Genomic DNA, 27,260 nt, shown 5'->3' with positions numbered 1-27,260 from the left:
GTCATATTTCCTTAATGACCAGGAGAAGAAGCAAGCACAACCTCAGTAACGTTTCTAGGTTCATAAATGGGGCGTGATGGTGATTGTTAGGTTTTTTGGAGTGAGTGGGAGGGGCTGTGGGAAAATAACCCACCTTATTTATCACTGCTTGATTAAATTGACTCATGAAAGCAATCTGTACAAGAAGTTGGATGAAATAGTGAGACTTCTGTTTGGGATCCTGTATGGTGCCATTGTGGGCAGCAAGAGAATATTTCAAGAAAGCAAACCTGGGACTCGCTATTTATTCTTAGCCGCACGTGGGTAAATGTTGTTTCTAAAGGTCTGTGGAGGATAGAGCTGGGAGTTGCTTGATGTTATGCAGCTGTCCTAGAGTTAATTCCTTGTAAGAAGCCTCCTAACTGGGATACGTGCAGTAGGCTAGACTTCCTGCTTGTTAAGCTGCCATTTTAAATATCTGATGTTGTCTTACAGGCTGCTCCTGGTCCCCTCCATAAGGATAAACCTTTGCCAATACCTCCAATGCTTAGAGATCTCCCACCACCGCCCCCGCCAGACAGGCCACATTCCATTTGTGCGGAGAGTCGACCTCAGAGACGTCCTCTACCCTGCACACCAGGAGACAAATTACCCCCCGTACTCTCCAGCCGTCAGGGAGAGCCCCGGCCATCACGGCCAATTCCCAAAGCGCCATCTGTAGCTCTCAGTCCTAGCGACCCGTGGGCAGGTAGAGAGTTGACGAACCGGCACTCACTCCCGTACTCACTGCCGTCGCAGATGGAGTCCAGATCTGAGGCTCCTAGGCACGGGAGTACTCTCAGCCTAGATGCCACAGCGGTAAGTCACTGGGTGTGGGGGTGTCCTGCTTTCCCATGGTGCAGGACTGCTTCCTGTGAGTGGGAGAGAGAGGGAATGCCACTTATGTAAGACTTCTCTGAAGCAGTGGTAAAGCTGAACAATCATTTTTGTTCACATTTTCCATACAAGTGCCAGATCAAGAGCTGTGAGCAGTAAAATCCTCCTGTGGGATGTCATTGCCCTGGCATTATGCACCACATCGAGCCTAGAGTGGTCTGTAGGGAGGAGACTTCAGTCCCTAGGGCCCGTTCAGCCCTTTGGCCTCTCTTCTGAGACTGCCAGGAAGGTGGTCAGGTAGTGCTGGTTGTGGTGGGGTTTTTTTTGAGGGCTGGTGTTTCCTATCCATTGACAGCTAGACCAAGAGCCCAGTTTGTTTCAAATGGTTGCCACGGAGCCGCTGTCAGTTGGCAACAATTTACAGTCACTATGACTTGGTTTGAATTTTTAACCAGCGATGATATTTTTATATTAGCCGCTGGTTGGGGGGGGAAATGCATTTTTATTATTACTTTTAAATTTCTGGATCCCTTGCAACCTGTGAAACGTACTAAAGGTTATTCAGGGTCTGTGTTGAATTTGGGGACTGATACCCCACACTTGTATAACATTGTTATACATTGTGTGCAGTATGTTTGTCAAGAAGAAATGCTCCCCAGACCATTTTACTATCTTCGATTCTTTACCCCATATCTTTTGCTTCTTCAGAGTTTGAAAGCCAGTGAACTTTTTAGCTATCAATTCAATTCTTTTGCAGGTGCAAGGTTTCTTTAAATGGGTGATTTAGAATGTAGAAGAAGCTTTCCTTTCTCAGAGGAGAATTGGTGCTTTGGATGATGGCACATTGGTGTCTGTTTGAATCCACTGATGATAGTGCTGTTCCTAATCTATCGTTTGTTCTTTGCAGAACTTGAACAGTGGTCCCCCAACGGGCTCAGAATATGAGCACCCCAAAATAAAACCCTCTTCATCTGCCAATGCTATCTACTCTCTAGCAATCAGGTGTGTTACTTTTGAATGAAGGCTCTTTTCTTTAGAGATTATCAGTTTCAGGATTGCTGTAGATATAGAGAGGGCAGTAATGTACTTCTGGGTCTCTGCTCGCATCTCCGTTTGTATCAGGGTTAGAATTTTACACAACATAGATGGCCTGAGTTTAGGATTCAAGCTCTAAAGGATTGTTAAAAACACATGAACAAGAAAAAGTAGATCTCTAAGCAGGTATCCTTAGTTTTAGATCTATAACTGGTAATTCTGAGTGGTAGTGGAGTGGTAATTACCCACAACTGTTGCAGTCTCAGACAACCTGGTGTGAAGTGTCATCTGTACTGGCACAATGGTGTGAGATGGAGCATATATGTAGAGAGACAGCATGAGATTGAAATGTGAGGTGCTCCAGTGGCTGGGAAATCGATATGTCACTGTCACCACGCACCTTGGACAATACTTCTGCTAATTATTTCACTGGGAAAGTTAGGGTCTCACGATTATACCTCTTAGAATTCCCATAGGCCAGGTTGTTGCTTCACTCAGAGTACATTTTAAAAGCCTTGCTTGAAGCTTTGGCTTCCAGTACTTGAGAGTTGATGGTTGCCGTTTTGTTGCTGTTTTGGTTTAACTGGTTTTCAAACTGATTTTGTTGTTTGGATTAACAGTTTTTCAAATGCTCTTGATCCTCTTCCTTCTTCCCCCAGACCACTGCCTGTGCCAAAACTGCAGCCTGGGGAACAGTCTGAAAGTGATGAAGATACTGAATACATGTCACCATCCTCTCTGCCTCTGGTACCGCCTGGTCCTGCCCTACAGAAACCAGAGCTCAAACTGCCTTTGGAAATGACACATGGTTTACGGTGAGACTACAGTTGTCTCCGCTGTGTTTACAACCCCACCCATCCAAGGAGGCTTGTTCATTGATTCTGGTTGAGGTTTTATTCGCGTGGTGTATCTGCTGCCTGTTTCCCACTGCTATTGACCAGATCTCGATTAGAGTAGTGGAGTAATGAAGAGTGAACATTGCTCTGGTCTCAGATTTCTTATATAGCGGAATCAGTTCACCCCTGCCGTGCCTTGCCTTGTCCTGTCCTGTCCCCCAGGCCATTTTTGTTGTTGGTCTTCTGACACCAGCAGACATAGAAATGTGACATTCCATGCACAGCTTTGTTCCCTCACTTTCCAGTTATACTAGTTAAATTTTGATTTGTTATGTTGCAATGGAGGCAATGTCAGAATGTGTAGGAGAGCAAATGTTCTCTGAAAGAAAGTAGGTAGCAGAGCTGTGCTTCATATCGGAGCAGGCATCTGAGAGAAAGCTACATAGCGGATTTGAGGTGAGGAGGAAACTACAGTTGCATATCTGAAAGATACATTTTTTTCCACCTTTCATGCAGAATGTTGGAGTGTGACCAGCCAATTGATGGCTGTATGTATGAAGCTATGTACAACATTCAGTCCCAGGCAACATCCTCTGGCTTGGAGATCACCAACACTTCTGGTGAGTGGGCATGAATGCATGTTATAAAGCTCCAGGGAGAGAAATTGGCTAGGAGTGAATTGATGAGATTCCCAGTTTAAATAGCATTTAAGTTATCATTTATCAAAGGTGTCACTTGTTGTTCAAGATAAATAGTTTGTCATATGCGTAAGTGTTCAATTGGTATTGCCTACAGACTGCAATTACTGGGATGTCAGTAAAGAGAACCTAATTTAATATGGGTTAGAGATACTCATCAGTTGCTTAAAAGAAATCATTGTTATGAAAATTTTGTTTCCCAGGCTTAGTAGGTGTATGGAAATTGTCAGCCCAGACTTGTCATCTTTCTGTTCCTGTTAATTCTCATCATTATGATTGGGGGGGATTTTTACTGAATTTATGAAATTCCTCCTTGAGTGGTATCTGACACACTCCTTTTCTAGTGTGATCCATTTCAAGGTGCTGATTCTCAGTGGACTAGGGAAGGGCCTATGCCCCAATGTGACAGTTGTGATTAGGGGGAATATCACACGGCAGGTCTCTAGGGCAAATTTTTTGAGGATGTCAGCATTCTCACTGATGTCCAAGGTTTTGGAGTTTTCTGTCACTGGTGGTCAAGTGAGCCCAGATCTTGACCCTTTTGGGGACTGATGCAAGACCTGTCTCTTTTCATAGCCTCTGTCCCTGATTAACAGATCTACAAAATGACATGGCTATTTTTTCTTGGAAGACAATAGCCAAAAATGAGCATGCTCAAGATAGTACATCTGTTGAGGGAGGGGTGTGTATTTCTGTCCTTTTCCTGGCAGAATGAGGAATTCCGTGTTGTATGTGATGCCATGGATACTACTATGATTGATGCATTAGAAATGCATCCTGTATATAGCTAGGTAGTTAACTTTACTAGAAAGGTGTAATGAATAACCTGCAGCTGCACACCCAGACCTGTCTGTGGAAGGCTGATTGGTGGGACACAAATGGTGCAGTGTCTTTCCTGCCCCCTTTCACTTTTTGACAAGTTGAATGCCAACTGCAGAAACTCACAGAGCGTTCGGTTAGGTGGATTTGATCTTGAAGGCGTCTGCATTGCTCCTCAAGGAAATTGTAAAGTTTAAAATTAAGCAGGAAAGCTGAAGTGTAAGAGAGTGTGTGTGTGTGTGTGTGTGTGTGTGTGTGTGTGTGTGTGTGTGTGTGTGAGAGAGAGAGAGAGACAGACAGACAGACAGACAGACACACACCCGGGTTTTTAAAGAATAAGGTACCATTTGAGTCAGGGGTAGGCATTACCTACTCTTCTACTGTGACAGTTTTTACTCATTGCCTCCTAAAAAGAACTTCCTCTGAATTTGGGGTTTCAACAACAGACTCTTAGCTACCTACCCTGCAAAGGCATGAGGACTGATGTGAATGGAATATACAGCCAGTCACAAGAAAGGGAAGGCTCTGTCCAGCACTTGAAGCTAATTGTGTGTGTGTGTGTGTGTGTTTTTTTCCTAGACGAGGGGGATATGGCTGCAGCCAATGCCAGCAATGGCCCAGAAGAGTCCGAGAATGAAGAAGATGGATATGATATCCCCAAACCATCTTTATCAACTGCCATAACTCGTCGCACACTGTCTGATATCTCCAATGCCACGTCTGCCTTCAGCCGAATGTCTCTGGATGCTGATCCCATCACAGGTGAACATCCTTACCTCCTGGTTTTGCAGTGGTACCTGATAATTTGCTACACATCTTTGAAGCTTCTCTATCACTAATTCATTATGGCCTTTATTCTTTGCATCAGTCTTCACAGCTGAGGATGTGAGGGAGATTCCCACACCTGAGCCATTCTTTTTAGGTGACAAATCTGAGGCGCTGTCTCAGATTGAGGTGTCATTAGAGGAGGTTTTGGAACAAATTGATAAATTAAACAGTAATAAGTCACCAGGACCAGATGGTATCCACCCAAGAGTTCTGAAGGAATTCAAATGTGAAATCGCAGAGCTACTAGCTGGTATATAACCTAGCATTTAAATAGGCTTCTGAATCAGATTCAGACTTCAGAGGTGATCCTGGGAATTACAGGCTTTTAAGCCGAACTTCAGTACCAGGCAAATTGGTTGAAACTAGAGTAAAGAACAGAATTATCAGACACATAGATGAATATGATTTCTTGTGGAAGAGTCAACATGGTTTTTGTAATGGGAAATCATGCCTCACCAATCTACTGGACTTTTTTGAGCGGGTCAACAAACATGTGGACAAGGGTGATCCAGTGGGTCTAGTGTACTTAGATTTTCAAAAAGCCTTTGAAAAGGTCCTTCACCAAAGGCTCTTAAGCAAGGTAAGCGGTCATGGGATAAGAGGGAAGGTCCTCTCCTGGATGAGTAACTGGTTAAAAGATAAGAAACAAAGAGTAGGAATAAAAGGTCAGTTTTCAGAATGGAGAGAGGTAAAGAGTGGTGTTTCCAAGGGGTCTGTCCTGGGACCAGTACTATTCAACATAATCCTAAATGATCGGAAAAAGGGGTAAAAAATTAGGTGGCAAAATTTGCAGATGTTACAGAAGGTAATTAAGTCCAAAGCAGACTGCAAAGAGTTATGAAGGGATCTCAAAAAAGCTGGGTGACTGGGGAACAAAATGGCAAATGAAATTCATGTTAATAAATGCAAAGTAATGCACATTGGAAAACATAATCCCAATGATACATATAAAATGATGGGGTCTAAATTAGCTGTTAGCACTCAAGAAAGAGATCTTGAAGTCATTGTGGATAATTTTCTGAACATATCCACTCAATATGCAGCAGCAGTCAAAAAAGCTAACATAATGTTGGGAATCATCAGGAAAGGGATAGATAGACAGAAAATATCATATTGCCTCTTTATAAATCCATGGTGCGCCCACATCTTGAATAATTGTGCAGATCTGGTGCCCCATCTCAAAAAAGATATATTGGAATTGGAAAAGCTACAGAAAAGGGCAACTAAAATGATGAGGGGTATGGAAAAGCTTCCATATGAGGAGAGATTAGTTAGTCTGGGACTGTTCGGCTGGGAAGAGAGATGAGTAAGTAGAGATATTATAGAGGTCTATAAAATCACAACGGGTGTGGAGAAAGTAAATAAGGAAGTGTTATTTACTCCTTTTCATAACACAAAAATGAGGGGTGACCAAATAAAATTAATAGGCAACAGGTTTAAAACAAACAAAAGGAAGTATTTCTTCACACAATGCACAGTCAACCTGTGGAACTCCTTGCCAGAGGATGTTGTGAAGGCCAAGACTATAAGGGGGCTCAAAAAAGAACTTGATAAGTTCATGGAAGATAGGTCATCAATGGCTATTAGTCAGGATAGGCAGGGATTGCTGTTTGCCAGAGGCCGGGAATGGCTGATGGGATGGATCACTGGATGATTACTTGTTCTGTTTATTCCCTCTGAAGCACCTGGCGTTTGGTCACTGTCGGGCGACAGGATACTGCGCAGATGGACCATTGGTCTGACCTAGTATGGCCGTTCTTATGCTCTTATGTTCTTTAGGCTACAGGAGACAGTTTTACAGAAGTGCTCCAGTCCTGAGGGGTTAGGAGCCTCATTTGTGCTGCACTAGTTTAAACCATTGGTGTTTGGATTAGCAGTTGGCAAAACCCACCATATTCACGTGGTCATCAAGGGTACTCCTCTGTTGAAATTAGGTCAACCAGTAGCACTCGATGGCAGGAGAAGTAAGACACAGAGTTATATTGGGACTTAAAACTGAACTTCATAATGTTATTTCCCGTAAGACATTTGTAACTCTGCAGGTAAAGGTAGCAAGAAAGACCAATCTGGTGCTTCTCCCTTTGATCTACTGTGCTAGGTCAGACTCTTCAATATAGTTCTTTGCCAGCAGATGGAGCTAATATACTGAAAATGTTTGGTGGTGTCCACCCTGTATAAAAGAGACTTGCTGGCTCACCACTGTCTATTGTTCTTGTCTCCAGCCAGTAGAAAATAGTGCTGTCCTGGCTAACGCAGGCTTGCTAAGAGAACATCAAGGCTTAATGTGTCCAGAAGTGCGGTTTGAGCCTGGGACTTCTCATTCTGCAACTATCCACTCCTTCTGACGGAGGCACTGGCCATCTTTGGATTATTAGTCTTGCACCCTGTGGGGCTGCTGTAGCGATGAGTTCACCCTGGCTGATTCCCCCAGAAACCAAAGGCCCTTCCCAGACCTCTTCACACTGCCCCACAGTGACCATAGAACACCACGGTTAGGATAAAAGAGGAGCAGAACCTGCCGTATTTCTGTTTCCAGCTGTGCCACTGACTAACTATGGGGTTAAGCGTCTTCCTTGCTCCATGCCTCGGTTTCCCCGTCTGTAAAGTGGGGATAATGACACTCGCCTCCCTTCGTTAAGTGCTTTAGGAAGGCTAAGTATTATGATTTTGTGGCGTTGTTGCTCTATCTGAATCATGGGGTATTAGCTCTTGCCAGAGGCTGGCTACTAAGTGGGATGAACCATGATGGCAGTGACCTGTTTCATAGGCTGTAGCTTCCTTTCCATTTGTAAGAAGGCTGCACACCCAAGGCTACTCTTTCAGCATGACCTGCCATGGCTTACTCTGAGTCAGGGGTTCTCAAACTTATTGCTGGGACCCCCTTTGAAAATATTTCAGGCTGGGACGATCCCCTCATGCCAAGCCACTCTTACTTCTGCGCTGCTGCTGGGGGTGGCGCTGCCTTCAGAGTTGGACACCCACCCAGCAGCCGCCCAGCTCTGAAGGGCTGTGACTGCAGCCATGCGCGGGGCTGATGGCTCGCGACCCCCCATAATAACTTTGCGACCCACTGAAGGGTCCCGATTCCCACTTTGAGAACCCCTGCTCTAAGGACTTGATGAACATCTGCAGTGCATACCTATTAGAAAATGCCATCTGCAGGCACCTGAGGGGTTGCCCCAAAAGGCAGATAAAACTTGCCTAAGAAGATTTTCAGCATTCATGCTGAAAAGCTTCCAGTGATTTGAAAAGTAGGACAAAATGTTTTCTACAGCTGCCAAAGGTTAAAATTAAAGTTGTAAGGAACCTGGGATAGCAAACAGTAATATCTGAAGGGGTGGTGTTACTAGACACAGGTCAGATTTCCACTAGCAAATCAGTGTCTGGAAATATTCATTGTGAGGAAAGGCGGAAGAGGCCGAGTTGGCTGATCTGTTCTATCAGGGTTCCTGTTGCTAGGTAGGGTGCACATCCATTGGACCTGTTGCAGAGGGAGTGGGGGATTGGTGGAGAAGCGTGCAGGAAGGAGTAGACCTGGCCCTGAGAACAGACCAGCCAGGGCTCGGTGGAAAAGAGCAGTGCCTGATAAATTACGTGATATATGAGTGTTAAATGGGGGGTCTCTCAAGCCTGAGATACATATTGGGATGCCTGGTGAAATCTTTTGCGGATTCCTTGTACTTGCATTATTTTTCCAGACCTCTGTGTCTTACTCTCATTTTGGTGTCTGAGCTCTGCTCACGCAGACAGCTCCCATTTGCTTGGTCTTGTTTCTATAAGCAAAACCAGTAGGGTTTACTAATTACATATTAACCCTTGGTAACCATTTTTGTGCACCAGGGAAGAGAAGCTGTGATAAACTGACATGGCAGGCGGTGGGGTTGACATCAGTTGAACGTTCCGGCTGGCTGGGCAAAGTGGCTTGTTATTTTTGTGGCAAGCCCTCGTTCTAATGCCAGTGCTATGACCGTGTGCTAAAGCTGCAGGTAAAGGTGATGAGCACTTGTTGTCTTCCAAAGTAACACAGTCGTTTCTCCCTCTAGGTTCTTCTGATGGCTCTCAAGTTCCAGAAAGGCCGCCAAAGCCCTTACCGCGGAGGATAAACTCTGAACGGAAAGCCGGGAGCTGTCAGCAGGGTGGTGCTGGCGGGGGCACCAGTGCATCACCCCAACTTTCCAGTGAGATTGAGAACCTTATGAGCCAGGGATACTCATATCAGGACATTCAGAAAGCACTGGTCATTGCACATAACAATATTGAAATGGCCAAGAATATTCTCCGGGAATTTGTCTCCATTTCCTCCCCTGCACACGTGGCTACATAGCACATCACCTCCCTGCCGAGAACTTCTGTGGACCAACTGCCTGGGCAGCCTGTAGCCCAGCTGCACCCGCAAGGGGGAAGGGGTTCCTTGGGAGACTTTGTGCTGAAATAGCCCTGCCTCTTAAGAGAATCAGTTATCAGGTTTATGTGGTTCCAGATTTCAAAGCAATGGAATGAAACGGAGCAGCTAGATGTGTGTGTACAGTGTGTGTCTTGGCCTCGTTTCGGAGTCCTTCGCCCCCGCCTCTTGTTGGGAGTACAGATTTGTTTCAAAGGGCATTGGTAGAAATAGGGATCATGGCAAATGATTCCAGAGCTGATGCTCTGGGGGTGAGGGAGTGTTTTGTGCTGTGAATTCTAACTGAATGCTCTGAAAATGTCTCCAGGTTGATGTGGTGTGTCCTGTGATTCCTGGTACTAGATTGGGACCTTTTCCACTGCTGTGTGTTCGGCACAGGCTTTTTAGAGCAGGCTGTAGGTGGCCCTCTGCTGGGAATAAAAAGTAAATCTAGGAAGAAATGATTAGATTGCTTCTGTTTACTGTGGCATTTCCCCCATACTCTTAATTATTGCTCACAATTTAAGGCCTCCCTTTTAGCTGGGATACAAGTGTGACTGGCAGCAGTCAGGTGTTTTTAACCCCTTAGTGCTGGGAGATGGATGACTTTCACCATGGATCGCATTGTCAGCATCGGATATCAAGAAGTTAGATATTTTGAACTTCAGGAGGTGGTTCTTTGGGGTAGGAAGGGCATGGAGAACTCGTTGCTGCTTGTCCTTTTAGACCAGAGCATTTTGTGCTTCAGTGCTTACACTTGATTAACAGCAGTGCTGGACTCGAGCCGTTATCAATGGATAATCTCATGCAGTCTTCCTGGCGGAATGTTGCGTCAGGTAAATCTGATGTTTTATTTATTTTAATTGCATGGTAACTGTAACACTCTAGTGGCCTTCGCACACATTCCATCCTCTCCTGTAGAGAGAGCGCTTGTGCGAGCCACTCACCTGTGTGCCGGATGCTTTGTGGAATAGGTAGGTGTGACCGATGTATTTCATCAGTATTGTAGCTGCTTTGTAGTAAAAATGCAACAAAATGTTCTGTGAGGCTGTCTGTCACAATAATATGGAGCTTGTTTTCCCTTTGTTATACCAGGGAATGGTTGGACAGGAGAGCAGAGGAAATTGTGTATTTATGAAACAGTCAAACTGGACTTTATAGGTTGGTGTTCAACTATTATTTTGGAAAAACCTGACTTGCTTGTCTCCTACTTAATCCCTTTCAATTTGTGTGTGTCTGGTGTTCGCTAAGTGACTGATTCCTTTAGAGAGAAATGAAATCAAATAGAGATACAGAGACCGTAGTCTGACAAATGAACAAAATGTGCATGTGTTCAGTGCACATTAGCTTTTCAGATTGTGCCTGGAATTACAGAGGGAATGAAACGAGTAATAGCAAGTGTTACAGAAGGGAACAAAGTACTAGATTCTCATTTTCCGTGGAACATAATGTTTCTCTCTACAGCCTTATCGTTATAAGTGCAGTGGGATCCAGGTGATATAAATGCATGAACTGTCTTCTTTTCTCCTTTCCTTCCTTCCCTGGTAAAGAAAATATTGTCTGCAATGCTAGGGAGAGCAACTCTGTGTGGTACAATCACTGCCCATCAGCAATCCTGCTATTTCAGTGCCAGAGGTGAAATTTGCAAACACAGCCTGAGGCTGTGGTTTGGGTTGGTGCAAGCTGTGGGAGATGCTGACTGTTCACAGCAATGGTGCAAAGTCAAGTCGTGTGACTTCAGCATGAGTTGTATGTGCTTCGCTGAGGGCACAGTCCAGCCCTAATGAAGTCTCTAGCTGTAAAGGGAAGGACGATTGTCTGTGCTCCAGGAAATATACCTTTCTTCCTGTTCCTCTGCCCATGCACATGACAGACAGCAGCCAACGTGTCAAACCTTACTGTTTTTGTGTGAAATGCTGTGACAATAATACCTAGCAGGCCTTGGTCAGCGTCTCTTTCAGAGCTTGCTGAGAAGCAGGTCTAGTGCTGGAACAGCTGAGGTTGGTACAAGGGCAGCTTTGTTCTCTTATTTCATCTGCATGACACAATGGTAATTTTGGTCCTGACCAAGCAATTTGTGGAGTAGCAGAATCGTTTTCTGGTCTGTGCTTGTCCAAAATGTGCTGCGGAAGCAAGTAGAGACCCTTCTGACGTGAATACTGCTCGTTTCCACCCATTCTTGCTGTCTTTCTCCAAAGCTGCCAATAACTCCACGTTGGTTTTGCAGCCCGTTTGCTTACATCTTTCTCTGCAAGGTCAGCACGGGTGTTTAAACGTGACTGTGGTTGTATGTTCAGCAGGGTGGTAGTGCTGCTGCGGTTTTTGCAGCAGTAAATTTAACCAGCTAAAAAGCCTTAACTGTTGTCCTGCCATGAAGAGTGCATGTTGTTCAAAGCAGCAATGTCCTATTCCTTGGGAACAGTTCGTTTTCACAGGCTCGTCCTGTTGCTAATTTGATCACGCCTAGCAAAACTTGGACAGATCTCTTTGCAGGGCTCAGCCATGGACGTTCATTGGCTGCGGGCATCGTTCCAGGATTAGAGATTAGAAGGCAATCCTTGCGGTGTGTATCTCTGACTTTGCATGTGTCCTTTCTACCCACTGGTTGTGTCTTAAACTTATCTGATAAACTTAAGTGGCTTTTTCTCCTGGAACACGTGAATGTTTGTGACAGTCTGCGAACGAGCCAACAGCGCTTCCCGGGGTCGTGCTCTGTGGAGTAAAGTGAAGCACTTTGTGGTGTATTTTCCTTGCTGCTTTTCTTTTGCAGAGGTGACCTTACGATTCCTCTTCCCCTACGCCCGCCCCCACCCATCCAATCCACTGTGTCTTTATTCTAAATGGTCAACTTCCTATTTTACTTTAAAAGAAAAAAAAAGAAAAGAAAAGAAAGAAATGAAAAAAAGAAGCCAAATGTCTAGTGCCTTTCTTAAGGGAATGCTGCATCTCCAGACTGGATCTGAGTACCCTCTTGTGAAATCTTACAGCCTCAACTAGACTAGCCTTACAGATGCCTGTGAGTGCAACTGCTTTGAAGGGGATGAAAGGTGGGGTGGGTGGGGGGAGGGAGGGGAGAGAAAGAGATGGGCAAGCGTCACTTCAAAGATGACACTGTGTTTTGTAGCATTTCAACTGTGGAGGTTTCTTACCTTATCCCTGTTACTAACAGTGACTTGTCTGGATTGGTGCTGTACTAAGCTTGGTGTGAAGACAGTAGAATTGTAATACAGGATTCTTTTTGCTTTTAACAAAACCAATCAGAGTTCTGGTCATAAAAATGCTGTTTGTCCCCCACCTCTCACCCCAAGAAACAAAGCAAGCAAAATACACAGTGCCGTGAGAGACGACTACGAAATGCAGTGGGGCCAGTGTGTGTCTCACCAAGCGAGAATCAGCAGGTAGTTGTGGCTCCTGGTGTGTACTGTGTCCCCCACACCAAGTTTCCAGCCACTCAAGTGCATTAATCACCCTTCCAACTTTATGGGAATCTACAAGAAAACAAATTCCCGTAGGAGGGAGGTAACAGCCATGAAGTCTGTCTGCTGGCCTGCGCTTGTCCTGTTCCTCTTTGCAAGTGCTGCAGATTTAAGCATTAAGCAGTTAGTGCCTCTCTACTGGTTTGCAGTGGCTTTTGCTTTCTTTGTAAACACAGCTTTCCCCATGTGTCCCTTGCTGCTCCCCAAATTCCAGGACAGCTGGATAGGTTTGGGGAACAGCATGTTGCTTTATGCACTAAGACCCTTTCCAACTTTCCAGCTTATCGAGGGGCAGAATAACTGCTGTAAACGTGCATTTTAGCTGACTAAGGACAAAAATGCAATTCTTGTGGCTTTTTTTAAATGTGCCCCAGTTTAAAATCCGAGCAAGAAATAAGAAAACTATTATTTTTAAAATTCCTAATATAAATTTTTTGTTTTTGTTTTTGAATTCATGGTGGGGGAAGAAGAGTAGCTTTATTTCTCTTGAATAATGAATACCAATTTATATAATATCAGTGTTAAAATGTTGAGATTTTCACAAAATATTTTTAAAGGTATAATAGTGTCATTAATATAAAAAAATTTATATTAGCAGTATTTAATCCTTCCAGACCTGTAAAGAATAAGAAAAACAGAAGGTAAATATTCTTACAGAGAGTAGCTGAGCTTTAAGGTTCATTTGATTTAAAGTCCTCATTTTGTTTTGCAAATACATTGTTAATGTTTAGAAGTTATACTAATGTTATTTATTAATTTTTTCTCATTCTTGTATGCAGCCCACTAAAGAGCTTTTTTGTTTTGAATTTCATGCACCTGTGTTAGTAAAAGACAAAACAAAACAAAGTTTTATTTTTAAATAAATTTCCTTTGTTGTAGCATATCAGTGAGGTGGTCTTGATGTGATTCATGGAAAGTACTGCTCTTGAGATGATCACAAGCGTGTTCTGTGTAACAGAGATGCACATTAGAAGCTGAAACTACTGATGTAGTGTTCTTACGAACCAAAGGGACTGATAAAAGGTACTGGAGACCTGACCAAGGTTATTTGTGATGTCCTAATAGAAACTGGTGTTTTTAGGGTGGACAGCTAAGGGCTGATCTACAACTAGAAAAGTTATACCAGTATAACTGTGTCTGTTAGAGGTGGGGTTTTTTTGTTTTTCCACTGGCGTAGTTATACCAGTACAAACCCTAGTCTGGATGAAGTTATACTGGTATATGGTGTATTTTGCCTCCTGAACTGGAATATGGTATAAACCAATGTTTTTCAACAGCCATTCCATGGACCGGCACCAGTCCCTGAGATCTCCCTGACACAGTAAAGGAAGCTGGTCCCTGGTATCCAAAATGTTGAGAGACTGGTATAAACACTTTTATACCCATATAGCTGCATCCACGCTAGGGAATTTTTCAATGTCAGCTATACCAACGGAAAGTGGCAAAACTCCAGTATAGACAAGCCTTGAGATGCTGCAGGTTGGTTTTAAACTGAACATCCCTTCTGAATGAGGATTGCTCCTCCTACAGAGAACTTTGGCCTCAGCTAACAAATGGGCTATCAACACTACCTCTTTCGAGCAAAAGCCATTTGTGGGAAGCATAGAGAAAAGGGCCTGTGGCCCGCTGCTGGGATTTTCGGAAAGCATGTGTTCCTTAGGCAATGCAAACTGGTACCTGAGAGGCCTCATTTTTAGGCTAATGAGAAACGTCTCTTTTGGGGTAGGAAATACAGGGGGAGCTCTCGACCTTTTAAGAGAAATGACTGCCAGCAGATCTTCCCTGAAACATCAGTGCCTGCTTCCTCTCTAGCAGCAGCACATCTATGAAGTTGTTAACTGGCTGTAAACCAAACTCAGCCTGTAACAAGCGAGAGCCCCGGTTCTTGTATCTAAGTGGGAACGCTGTAGTAGCATCTGACCCAGCTGTGGGCATATTATAAATGCCCTAGACAAATGAGGGGTGAAGAGAGGAGGAGATGAAAGCACACACGCTGAAGTCACGCGTTACAGTCTCCGTGTACAATCCACACCTATGGAATATCGCCACCCCTAACTTATTTTCCCACTGCACCATTGTTAATGGAGACAAAGTGGAGCCAGTCCTGGAAGTATTTTGGCTTTTTATTTTCACATATATAAAAAAAACCCCTGCAAATATCAGACAAACTCTTAAATTTACACACAAACCAACAAAAATATATATATATATATAACAAAAGCTTTTGCTTCTGATATTTCTAGCTCACAAGTACAGCTCACCCTTTTTGTAAATGAGTCGGCTGCATCTGCAGCTGCAGAGAGTCTCATTAACCACTGAGGAAGTTGAGTGCATAGGAAAGGAGCTGCTATAATTTTGCCCAGTGTTAATGTAAGGCTGTTTGTTGCTGAAGTGTTGGAGGAATGGAAAAGAAATGGCTGGTTAAGTAGCAGCTATGGTAGTGTGTGCTTAGATGAAACAAGTTCTACAACCTGGTTTACTTCTCTAAGGCTAGGTCTGCGCTGATGGCTGCAAATTCGCTGCCGTCGAATCGATTTTTCCGGTTCGACTGAGCGGCAGTGAAGACCCGCTCAATCGATCCCGAAGTCGATTTAATAAAACCACCTCCCAAAAAAGCGTAGCGCTGCGTCGACGGGTATGCACTTCCCGTTGGCGCAGCGCAGTGGAGACGGCGCGCTCAACGGAAGTTACGAAGTTGACAGGTTACGCAAGTGACTCTGCATCGCTTGCATAACTCCCACCGACTGCCGCCCAATTTCGCCGGCTGTGTAGACCAGGCCTAATAGGAATCGAGAAAGGAAAGCAAGGTCCTCTTCCCCTAAGCGTTTGCCTGGGGTGGGTGGCGGGATCGTGGGGATGATACAGTATATGCTTGCAGGCTGGGTGTTTCTGTTTGGTATCAATGAGAGAGCACCAGTTCAACATGCTGTGGGAGCTCAGTTCTGTCAGTTTCCCTTCTTGTTCACAGCTGGTACCCGTCACCCCCCTCTAGGCCAGAGAATGGGTTTTTAGTCCATGACATGTAACGTTTTACCTAGTGAGAGGTTTTTTTTTTTTTAAAAAGAAAAGACCGCAGAAAACCCTAGAGGTGTGTCAATTTCTAACCGTGGCATAAAGCTTCTCATCAGCCTTGACTTTAGATATGGGCGGCTGGAGGGCCTGCTGTACGGTTTAATTAGAAATCTGCCCAGGGCAGTCACATTCCTCAGGGAGGTGGGCAGGTGTGAAACAAGGCCTAACCCTCAGCTAAGCAATGCCACATTATGTAGCTTCAACACTTTTATACTAACATCCTGTTGGGTCCAGTCCTTGCTAAAACCTCCGACTTTACGGCACGTAGAACAGAGATCCTTCCCTTTCAGTTACCTGCTCTCAATAGGGTCACTTGGGAAAAACCAAAATAAACTCTTCCGAGAATGGAGTGCTCTAGCTACATTTCACCGGTGCGAGAGGGGAGGCTGGGAATCTAAGAACAGGTAAGGGAAAAGCTGAGAACTAACACTTCGGCATCCTAGAACCCACCTGGTAAATCCACCAACTCCCTGTAATTCATACTGTGCATCCACTGTTCAGAGACATCTCTGGATGCTGCTAATCTAATGTGGGTTGTGGGGTGGGGTTTTTCTTTGATTTTTGTTTTTCAACTGGAAGGAGCTCCAATTAAAAGCAGAACTCTAGCCCTGACAAAGCCAGGCTGCCTAACACCGTAGCCTTTCGGGGCCGGGGGCTTATCTGCTGTGAATGTTAGGTAAAAAGCTTCAAAGCCTCCCTCCCCCAACACACACACATAACTAGAAGAGTAGAAAGCTAAGGGTCACATTCCTGAAAAGGTCTTACATTCTTCCACCCATCAGGGTAATGTGGATTGGTTAAGGATTTGGTTTTTGGCCTCTCGGAAGCAGTAAGCCCCTCCAGATCTGCTGCTGCTATCTAGACATCCTTCAGAGCCCTGGCTAGTGTAACGGCCATGTTGGGGGGCGGGATGAGGTATTCCTCCTTGCAGAGCAGTCTCAGCGCTGTGATGCATTTCAAGGTCTCTGGCCACGCTCCCAGGGGGCTGGAGCAGGGTTGGGGGGCGGCGATCCAGGAACAGGAAAGATTTAGAAGGAAAAACACCCGGCAGGTCCCTCTCTCTAATGCCTCAGATCGATGTATTTTTCTGCCTTGAAGCCATGGACAAGAAATAAGTAGTTAGAGGTGATCAGAGTGCAAGGCTCCCCTCTTCCCCCCACATGTGAAAGGCCCAGCTGCTCAGAGCCAACACAATGCAATGCTTTCCCAGTTGTGTGTGACACCTGGAGCAGGGGGTGTGGGCCCTTCCTTTACACCGTTTTGTGGTCAAGTGATGATCTGAGGACCACCGGAGCATGTGCTCATATACACCTATTTTGCATTAAACAAAGGAACATGTTAACGGAACTGGAAACCTCTGCATATTGAAACGGACAAAGCACATCAGGATACACGGCAGGATGTCGGCTGGGATGGGGGGAAAACAGACTAGGCACTTAAAGAGGATTCTAGTTCATTGTAACAGGCAGCAGCTGGACCAGAAAGGGAGAGGAGAAAGCAAGCCCAGCTGCCCCTCTGCCCGTGGGGAGGCTGCAGGGGATTTTTCCTTCCCTCCCAGCCGTGTGGTGGCTCCCCAGCACAGAAAGGGGAGGGTTATTAATGTTTAGAAGAAGGAAGTGGGCAAGGATTAAAATGATTAGTTGTTCACCCTTTGTAAAGATCAAGAGAGTAATCTAAAACCAACATGCCAGGCTTAAACTAAGCATGGCTTTCTCCAGCAGCACAGCCCAGTGGTTAAAGCTGCTACCTTCTTCTTTTCCTCCTCCTCCTCCTCCTTGCAATCCTGTGGCTTAGGTTACACGCTGCGCTGGCATTTGAGGATCTCATTCTCAGGCACCTACTCTCCCTCTATGCACAGGGAGTCTAGGTCCCTAACATGGGCTTTGTGGAGGCCAGTGATTCGCTAGCACTGGAACACCTGTGCCCTTAGCTCTGGGCCACGGGTGACCGTGAATGAAGAGGGGATGGGGGAGCCTAAGGCCTGCATCTGCGCTCTCTCCTGGGAGCATGAGAGAGTTGAGGAGGGGGAAGGGAAAGTTTATTGCAGAAGGAAAAGCAGTTTCACGTTTTAACACAGCTACTTCCCACTGACATGCAGCAACACATCCACATCTCTGCCCTGGCGCTGATCCAGGTGAAATGAAGGCTGGTGCCATGAGGTCCTCAGCCCCCGGTTTCCTGTGTTTACTGATGATGATGGTGGATGATGAAGGCCCATGCAAGATTAGGGGTGTTGGGCACAGCAGTGGACAGAGCTGCTCCCCCAGCTGGAAAGGAGACCCCCCCCACCCCACATGAAAGGCTCTGCAGAGACACCCCCTGTGCTCTTTGAGCGTCACCGCTGCTCCTGGCCAGAACGCTGCAAAGGGACAGCCCTGCCCTGGAAAGTAATTGCATGGAGATCTGTCCTACCTGGTCACCTGCCGGTCTCTTCTCGCCGTTGGCGCCCTGCAGAAGCCCCGCCTCTTCGGGAAGTTTATCTGACTTAACTTCAACTACAATCTCGTCTTTACGTGCATCTGGCCTTGTGCTAGGGGGAGGGAGGTGACAATTTTCAGACACGTTTGGGACACCCGAGGAGGGGCCTGAAGGACGCCTACAGGCTGGAGAGCCGGAGCCCGGGCCCTTTGGCTGATTCCTATGGGCTCGTAGAGGGAAGAGGAGCCAGCGAGAAATCAAACTCAGGTGGGAGCCCAGGCTGAGGGAAGCTACTCCAGCCCCAGCCTCTGCCAGTCGGAGGTGCTGTAGGAAAGGGGCAGGAGCCCTGGGCTAGTAGCCACACTCAGCGCTGCTGGAGCCGTGCATGTGGCGTGTCGCTGCTCTCGTCACACTAGGGATTGCTCCTGGAAACCCAGCCCGCCCTCCCGCCCCCCCCGCAAGTGAGGCATCCTCCTAGCCCTTCGGGGGTGGGGCGGGGAGAGCAAGTTGCCTGGATGGGATGGGATGAGATGGGGGAAGCGTGAATGATTTTTGTGCTTCTCGGGAGCCAGCCCTCTCTCTAGCAGGGAGGCGGAGGAGGCGCGAGCTGTGCTTACATGTCCTGTTTCCCGGTGCGCCCGCAGGGGATCTTGCCTTTCTTGTGCAGGAAGTAGAGAACGGCGCCCAGCACGGCGATCACCAGGATGCACACGATGATGGCCACGATGATCACGCCCTTGCTCTCCTGGGTCTTTTGCTCTGCTCACGACAGACAAGGGGCCGTTACTGCCGGACCCCACGGCTTCCCGTAGACACGCCTGTCCCCTTCCCCTCTCTGCAGTGCTGGGCAGCAGACTTACCTCTCCACGGGCTGCACTGAAGGGCAGGGGGTAAGGTGGGCGGAAGGGAGCTTGGCCGCATGTCCCAGCAGCCGGAGAACCACGGCGGGACACACCCGAAAGAGGGGGGTGCAGGCAGCATGGCTAGTGGCTAGCACAATGCATCATGGGAACTCTTGGGTCCTTAAGAAATCCATTTTAAGGCACTTGGAAGAGAGGAAGGTGATCAGGAACAGTCAACACGGATTCGCCAAGGGAAAGTCATGCCTGACCAACCTGATTGCTTTCTATGATGAGGTGACTGGCTCTGTGGATGTAGGGAAGGCGGTGGATATGATATACCTTGACTATAGCAAAGCTTTTGATACTGTCTCTCGCAGTATTCTTATCAGCAAGTTAAAGAAGTATGGGTTGGATGAATGGACTATAAAATGGATAGAGAACTGGCTAGAGCATAGGGCTCAACGAGTAGTGATCAATGGCTCCATGTCTAGCTGGCAGCCGGTCACAAGCGGAGTGCCCCAAGGGTTGGTCCTGGGGCCGGTTTTGTTCAACATCTTCATCAATGATCTGGAGAATGGGGTAGATTGCACCCTCAGCAAGTTTGCGGACGACACTAAGCTGGGGGGAGTGGTAGATACCCTGGAAGGTAGGGATAGGATACAGAGTGATCTAAACAAACTGGAGGATTGGGCCAAAAGAAATCTGATGAGGTTCAACAAAGAAAAGTGCAGAGTCCTCCACTTAGGAAGGAAGAATCCCATGCACAGCTACAGACTGGGGACCGACGAGCTAGGCAGCAGCTCTGCAGAAAAGGACCTGGGGGTAACCGTGGATAAAAAGCTGGATATGAGTCAGCAGTGTGCCCTGGTTGTCAAGAAGACTAATAGCATATTGGGCTGCGTTAGGAGGAGCATTGCCAGCAGATCGAGGGAAGTGATTATTCCCCTCTATTCGGCATTGGTGAGGCCGCATTTAGAATATTGTGTCCAGTTTTGGGCCCCCCACTACAAAAAGGATGTGGACAAGTTGGAGAAAGTCCAGCGGAGGGCAACAAAAATGATGAGGGGGCTGGAGCACAGGACTTATGAGGAGAGGCTGAGGGAACTGGGCTTGTTTAGTCTGCAAAAGAGAAGAATGAGGGGGGATTTGATAGCAGCCTTTAACTACCTGAAAGGGGGTTCCAGGGAGGATGGAGCTAGGCTGTTCTCAGTGGTGGCAGATGACAGAACAAGGAGCAATTGTCTCAAGTTGCAGGGGGGGAGGTCTAGGTTGGACATTAGGAAAAAGTTTTTCACTAGGAGAGTGGTGAAGCACTGGAATGGGTTACCTAGGGAGGTGGTGGAATCTCCATCTTTAGAGGTTTTTAAGCTGAGGCTTGACAAAGCCCTGGCTGGGATGATATAGCTGAGGTTAGTCCTGCTTTGAGCAGGGGGTTGGACTAGATGACCTCCTGAGGTCTCTTCCAACTCTAATATTCTATGATTCTAAATGGCTGTTTGTAACATGCTGTGCGTTAGATGTGAAGTTGGTGTAACCCCACGGCCGCCCCACTCAGACTGCCGAGAGTCACAAAGGGATCTCACAAAACTGGGTGACTGGGCAACAGAACAGCAGATAACATTCAATGTCGATAAATGCAAAGTCATGCACATTGGAAAACAGAATCCCAATGATACATATAAAATGATGGGGTCTGATTTGGCTGTCCCCACACAAGAGAAATCTTGGTGTCATTGTGGATGGTTCTCTGAAAACATCCACTCAATGTGCAGCGGCAGTCAAAAAAGCTAACAATGCTGGGAAACATTAGGAAAGAGAGAGAATAAGACAGACAATATCATATTGCCTCTTTATAAATCCATGATGCCCTCACATCTTGAATGGTGCGTGCCGAGCTGGTCGCCCCATCTCAAAAAGATATACTGGAATTGGAAAAGGTACAGAAAAGGGCAAGTAAAATGATTAGGGGTATAGAAAAGCTTCCATATGAGGAGAGATTAATAAGACTGGATCTTTTCAGCTTGGAAAAGAGATGACTAAGGAGGGATATGACCGAGGTCTATAAAATCACGACTGGTGTGGAGAAAGTAAATAAGGAAGTGTTATTTACTCCTTCTCATAACACAAAAACAAGGGGTGACCAAATGAAATTAATAGGCAGCAGGTTTAAAATGAACAAAAGGAAGTATTTCTTCACACACCGCACAGTCAACCTGTGGAACTCCTTGCCAGAGGATGTTGTGAAGATCAAGACTATAATGGGGTTCAAAAAAGAACTAGATAATTCGTGGAGGACAGGTCCATCAATGGCTATTAGCCAGATTGTTTGCGAGATGCTGGGAATGGGCGATGGGCTGGAGCACTTGCTGATGACCTGTTCTATTTATTCCCCCTGCAGCACCTGGCATTGGCCACTGTCAGAAGACAGGACACTGGGCTAGATGGACCCTTGGTCTGACCCAGTCTGGCCATTTGTATGTTCTTATGTAAACTAGCTACCTCCTCATGGGGAAGTGGGTTAACTGGAGTGATAGGAGAACCCCTCCCGCTGACCGAGGTAGTGTCTTCACTGGAGCAGTTGTGTCGTTTGGTAGTGTACCACAGAGACTTAAGGTCCTAAATGGGACTTGAACCTCCTAAGTGCTTAAGCCACTTTTGAACCTGGGACTTAGGCACATTTCATCCCTCGTCTAAAATAAAGCACCTAAAACCTCGGTCTGATCAGCAACACTCCTCATCCAAGCCCCTGTTTTTAGGTTCTAAGTTACACATCCCTCTGCCGCGTCTGCCACTCAAACAGTGACACAGACCCAGGGCATGAGATCCCAGCCCCACGAAGGCCAGAGCGTGGTGGAAACCAGGGGAAGATTTGCCTGAAGGAGTCGAGTTCTAGTTCCTTTGTTTCGAGGGTGCAAACATGGGGGGACACAAACCATCCACGCAGCCGTAGGCAAAGGGGAAGGCTGGGAGTAGGTGCTTGGAGTAGGGCGCAGGAAGGGGTGTGAGGAGCTTGCAAGATGAAAGCAGGCCGGAAGTCGCAGGAGGGAAGGGACTAGATGAAAGGCAGGGGCTCCTGTGCGGCTCGGTAGCTACTGACCTTTCTTGCTGGGGTCCGCTAGGATGCCAAGAAAGAATGGAGAGAGAAGCGCTGAATGAAGACCATCCCTCCCCGGTGTGGGAAGGAGCTGGGCCAACTGGTGCAGACGTTCACCCCATTGGCTCCAGGACTTGACTGCCCACCCCCTGCACCCAGGGCCGGAGGCGTCCAGGGTCTGGAGTTTAGAATTAGGTGCCTACTGCATCTCTCAAAGGGACATGGCTGCTACTGCCCATCCACCCCCCACTTTCCAGGGGCCCAGGCAACACTGCGTGGACATCCTGGGGGCTCAATCTCCTCCCTTCTCCTCCACAGGGGTGCTTCTTCCTTCGACCGCAGTAGGAACTATCGTTCAGCAATAGAACAACTGTGGGAACGGGGACATTTACCGGTAGTGTTGCCTCCAGGAGGAGCTGTCCTTATCCCTGCAATCGAGACAGACATTGGCTGGTTGGCAGTCTTGAGTCCTAACCCCCCTCCAACACCACCTCTCTCTGGGCAGCTGGGAGTGTGTTAGCACCATCCCAACCCAGGGTGCTGCTTTTCACCAGGTAGAGGGTGAATTAGAGCAAGAGGGCTGCCTGGTCTGGAGTGAAAGAGTGGGATTTCCCACATGGGTGCTTCCCCCTGCCGAGATGGCCAAGACACTTACTCAGCTGCAGCTTAATATGATGACTGTTAGCGCCCAGTTTGTTGGTGGCGGTGCAGGTGACTCCGGACAGCATCAGTTCTGGGGTGACCTGGACGGTCAAGCTGCTGATGACACGGTGACGCTCTGTGTGGTTTTGGACCTGGAGGAAGATGGAAGGGAGTGATGGATGCTGCTCCGGAGGGGAAGATGCGATTGCTAGCCCATGGATTCCCAACCAGAGCCCATGACTGCCCTCCCTCTATGGGGTGGGGTCCCCAAAAATATGTAACATAAGACCCCTGAATGGAAGAGGTCAAGAACCACTGCCCTGGCAGCTGGGTCCATTCCCCGCGCCGCAGCCAGCTGGTGCGTCTCACCGTTCCATTGACACTCCACGTGATTGTGGGCTCCGGGAAGGCAGCTGCTTTGCACGTCAGGTTCACCAGCTCATTCTGTTGCACGTGCACCACGGACTCCTTGGGACTGATCTGCGGCTTTGCTGCAGGGGAGGGAAAAACACAGAGCAGAGATGCCAGCGTGGCCCGGGACAGAGGGCAATGCCCTGCAGTGTCCTTGGCAGATCGGATTGAATGAAGTTCAAGTGTCTTTGGGGGTCCCTTGTAATCCGTGAATGGTCGATGTTTTACTGTGGGGCGGGATTGTATGAAACCTCCTGAGGGGCAGATGTGACAGCCTGGGGCGGGGCGCGTTCAGAGGACTCTATTGAACAATGGGCCAGGCAAGAATGGACTCTGTGTTTAGTGCTTTTCTTGGGGGGATGAATGCAAATTCCCCACCTCTGGCAGTGCAAAACCACAGCCTGTTGAAGCCCCGCCCTGCTGATCACCTGGTGCACAAAGCCAGGGTCAAAGGCCCAAGTTTCTACAAAGGAGCGGCTGAGAGATTCTGGCTTTTCGGAGTCTGAGATGCTGCAAACTTGTCACCGGGGAAAACCCAGCTGGGGGCTTTGAAGGACCCGACCCCTCCCAGTGCCTGAGGCTGGAGTTGGGGTGACCTCTGCCTGGTTGTTTTTAATCTGTTCTCTCTGTGATGCTTTCCCCGTAAGAATAAATGTGCTTGTTAAGAAATAGCTGCTGGGAATTGCAGCTGTTCAGAGCCTCCATCCAGAAAGCGAAGCATGGACTCTTCTCTGTTCCAGCACGCCGGAACGCCTGGGATAAACTGTGCAGCCTGGAAAAACCCCGGCCAGGATGGAGAGAAAGGTGGGTCTCTGCCCAAGAGAGGTGACGGCTGAGGAGCCGGGAGTCTAGGGTGGGTGCCCTCAAAAGCCCACGGAGGGGGGTATACAGGTGCCGTCGCCCTGGACTGTGACATGGCCTCCCTGCAGCCATCTGACCAGGTGTGGGGACATGCACCAGGCCCCCTAGGCACAGGGCACAACCGCATTGAAAAGAGGAGGAAAGACCGTGGGTGGGCTGCCCCTCTCTCTCGCTCTGCCAGTTCCTTCCTCCCAGGGCCAGGGACCAGCAGAGCTGGAGGGGTGGAAGCAGTCAGCTGAGGACGGCGTGACCAGCCAGGGCAATTCCTCGGGCTCCTTGCTGGATGCTGGGATTGCCACCCCAGCCCACACAGGGAAGGGGCTGAGGATACAGCGGTAGCTGGCTCTTACCGTGAACGGCGACGTACACCTGCTTGGAACGGAAGAGCCCCGGCACCCCGGGCACAGACACCTCGCAGCTGTAGTTGCCCGAAGATTCGAGGGTGACGTTGCTCAGTTTCAGCCGTTTTTCTCGTCCCAGCACCTTCCCCTTCTGGAAAAGGAGATAACCAGGCTCATGTGCGGCTGCCACGGCCCTGTCTCTTGGGCGGGAGCGGCACGTGGCCAGGGAGGCTTCTCGGGGAGCAGCCGGGGCTTCACCCAAAGCCCCGCTGTTGGGGGGCGTAAGCGGGAAGTGGCAGGGAGAGAATCTCTTCATGGGCAAGGAATGTCCTGCCGCGGGGGGAGTCTTAATGAGGTTTCATCAAACTCAAGTCTAGAGGCAGCGTCTTGTTCCTAGGGTCACTGGAGCTCGGCACAAGCCTCTCTCGTCCTGTGCCTGGGTCCTGGCGCCGTTTTGCATTGCCTGCCCCATTCCTTACCTTTTCCTTCCTCCACTGGAACTCCAAGGGCTGGGAGCCGTTGGCGTCGCAGGCCAGGGCTAAGACGTCTCCTTGCTGAAGCTGGATGGGCGCCTCGGGGGTGATCTTGAGCCCCTCGAGGTCTAGGGAGAGAAGGAGGGTGGGGATGAGACGCGGCGCCCTTCGTGCGGTTGAGGGCTTGCGGACGCTGGTGCAGAACAGAAGCTGGTTCCCAGGCGCCAGCCTGGGGCATGGACGCAGGCTGGCTGTGGGTGGGGGCAGCCGGAAGCGGCCGCTTTCTAACGCCCCCTCCAATCGTCCCCAGCTGGGGAGCGGCTCGGGCCAGCTGGCCTCAACGGCCCATCGGGCTGGGTAGGGACAGGTTGTGCCTCCACGGATGTGGGCGGGCGGCACTGCCCGGGTTCATGCACAGCATGAGGGGAGAAGAGCTGGGGCTGCACGGGGGGGTTCACTTTCCCGGCCCTCCCTTACAGTTCACTGACAGCTCCACCTCGGCTTCCAGCATCCCCATGGATTCGAAGTCGGTAGACTGGCACAGGTACCGGCCGCTGTGCTCCTTCTTGACCTTCTTCAGGATCAGCACCCCGTTGGTCGCGTTGAGGTTTTGCTCCTTAGGGGGAAAGCCTCCTGCTGCCTCCTGAGGGGACAAGGGAGACGGGAGTGGGGGTACGGGGTACACGCTGCTCGCGGTGGCACCGGGAACGGGGGCGAAGCTGCTGCCTGGGGGTGGCTCTATAGCCCAGTCCCATGTGCTGGGCTGGACCCAGTGCTGGAACGAGCTCCCTGGCACAGAGACTATCCCATTCCCTGAGCCGTCCAGTCCTCTACAGATTCCCAGATTGGGGCTGGCCCAGCGGAGGGAAGGCCAGGATCCCCGTGTACTGCGGAGCTCAGATGGGATCGTGAGGCAGCCCCACGTTCGAGGTGCGCTCAGCCAGCTCCCGGGAACGCAGAGCCCTGCCTGCCCCGCATCAGCCCAGGCCGGCCGCCTTGGCCCCTGGCTCACCTGCACTTTCAGCAGTTCGTATTCGGGCGGGGGATTCCCGTCCCCTTTGCAGAGCAGCGTCACCTCGTCCCCTTCCCGCACCTGCGGCTGGGGCGAGAGTATCACCAGACTCAGCTTCTCCGTGGAATCTGGGGGGGCAGAGAGAGAGAGAGAGAGAGGTGAGAAGCGATCGTGGGGCCACGTGAGAAACTAACAAGCAGCAACGAGGAGCCTGTTGGCGGGGGCATCCAATAGATGGGGACGCTGCAGGAGACCCTGGGTGACAGCAGAGGGACCCCAACTACAGCCACACGCAACGCTTCCAGGACGTGAGCAGATGCCCACCTGGCACCGTGCGCCTCTGGAACTGCTGGAGCTGGGGGGAAGGTGAATCACTGCATCAGGTGCAGGGCTGTCCCGCGGCAGGGCCGCGGAAGTTACAACCCGGTCTATGGCAGCATCAGCCCTGCAGTACGGGGCCTCCGGGAGCTGGTAGGGAGAGCCCATCCCCCCGCGCCCGGCCCTGGCCGCTCAGCCCCCGACTCACAGAAGATGGTGACGTTGATCTTCTGTGACGCGGCCGTCCGCTCGGCCCCCGGCAGCTGGTAGCTGACCTCGCAGTGGTAGAGGGACTGGCGATCCTCGCGGCTCACGCAGTTGTGGAGGGTGCTGCTCACCGTGTACAGCCCGCTGGACTCCTTGGTCACGGTGGAGCGGAGGTTGGTTTCTGCTGGGCGAAAGCGGGTCATGGGGGCAGTGCTGAGAGGGGGTGAGCAGCTGCAGACCCTGCCCCCCCATGCTGGTGCCAAGGAGGCCGCCCCCCTCCCCGAGATCCAGCCCCGGGAAGGAGGAAGGGGGGCCGCACACGTTTCTTGAGCCCGGGCGCTGCGCAGGATTGCTGAGCGCTTCCCATCCCTCACCCCAGCCAGGATTCTCCTGAGCGCTGTAGCTGGCCCCTTACCCCAGCGCCCCTGGGCCGCCCCCCACCACGGTGCGCGCCGAACCCACGCAGCTCCAGGGGCAGGAGTTGCCCCCAAGACTTACGGTTGTCTTGCCACAGGGGACTCCCGTTCTTGTACCACGTGATGTTGGGGGCCGGGAAGCCGTTCTTACTGATGCACGTTGCAATCTGAGACAGCACAGGGAGCGCTTGGTGCTGAAAACCGCTGGGTCCCCGTGCAGCACCC

The 27,260-nt window shown here is 49.1% G+C and overlaps 2 protein-coding genes across 8 annotated transcripts in view; one reads left to right on the top strand and one right to left on the bottom strand.

Moving 5' to 3' along the window:
• Positions 1-13,814, top strand: part of CBL (Cbl proto-oncogene) — a 60,130-nt gene extending 46,316 nt beyond the window's left edge. For all 3 annotated transcript variants that reach the window (XM_067565141.1, XM_067565150.1, XM_067565132.1), the window contains 6 exons: positions 475-837; positions 1,763-1,857; positions 2,550-2,705; positions 3,243-3,346; positions 4,823-5,005; positions 9,115-13,814. In XM_067565141.1, the coding sequence (XP_067421242.1) occupies positions 475-837; positions 1,763-1,857; positions 2,550-2,705; positions 3,243-3,346; positions 4,823-5,005; positions 9,115-9,395 (1,182 nt within the window). In that variant the 3' untranslated portion in view covers positions 9,396-13,814. The remainder of the gene's footprint in view (positions 1-474; positions 838-1,762; positions 1,858-2,549; positions 2,706-3,242; positions 3,347-4,822; positions 5,006-9,114) is intronic.
• A 1,219-nt stretch (positions 13,815-15,033) lies between these two features.
• Positions 15,034-27,260, bottom strand: part of MCAM (melanoma cell adhesion molecule) — a 30,690-nt gene continuing 18,463 nt past the window's right edge. Inside the window, exons 5-16 of one of the 5 annotated variants that reach the window (XM_067565098.1) lie at positions 27,118-27,202; positions 26,621-26,800; positions 26,095-26,222; positions 25,560-25,725; positions 25,089-25,210; positions 24,619-24,760; positions 23,366-23,487; positions 23,010-23,148; positions 22,747-22,782; positions 19,036-19,177; positions 18,413-18,530; positions 15,034-17,091 (exon numbers count right to left, since the gene is read on the bottom strand). In XM_067565098.1, the coding sequence (XP_067421199.1) occupies positions 17,062-17,091; positions 18,413-18,530; positions 19,036-19,177; positions 22,747-22,782; positions 23,010-23,148; positions 23,366-23,487; positions 24,619-24,760; positions 25,089-25,210; positions 25,560-25,725; positions 26,095-26,222; positions 26,621-26,800; positions 27,118-27,202 (1,410 nt within the window). In that variant the 3' untranslated portion in view covers positions 15,034-17,061. Of the gene's footprint in view, positions 17,092-18,412; positions 18,531-19,035; positions 19,178-19,278; positions 22,783-23,009; positions 23,149-23,365; positions 23,488-24,618; positions 24,761-25,088; positions 25,211-25,559; positions 25,726-26,094; positions 26,223-26,620; positions 26,801-27,117; positions 27,203-27,260 lie in introns of those variants that run through there. The other 4 variants (XM_067565106.1, XR_010922999.1, XR_010923000.1 and 1 more) reach the window with 4 other exon arrangements.

Source organism: Emydura macquarii, unplaced genomic scaffold, assembly GCF_026122565.2.
Source record: "Emydura macquarii macquarii isolate MOO-44397 ecotype Brisbane River unplaced genomic scaffold, CSIRO-AGI_Emac_v2 contig_312, whole genome shotgun sequence".
In the NCBI taxonomy this organism is placed as follows: Eukaryota; Metazoa; Chordata; order Testudines; family Chelidae; genus Emydura; species Emydura macquarii.
Note: the sequence above shows the minus strand (reverse complement) of the source record. Positions and strands in the feature narration are given on the sequence as shown.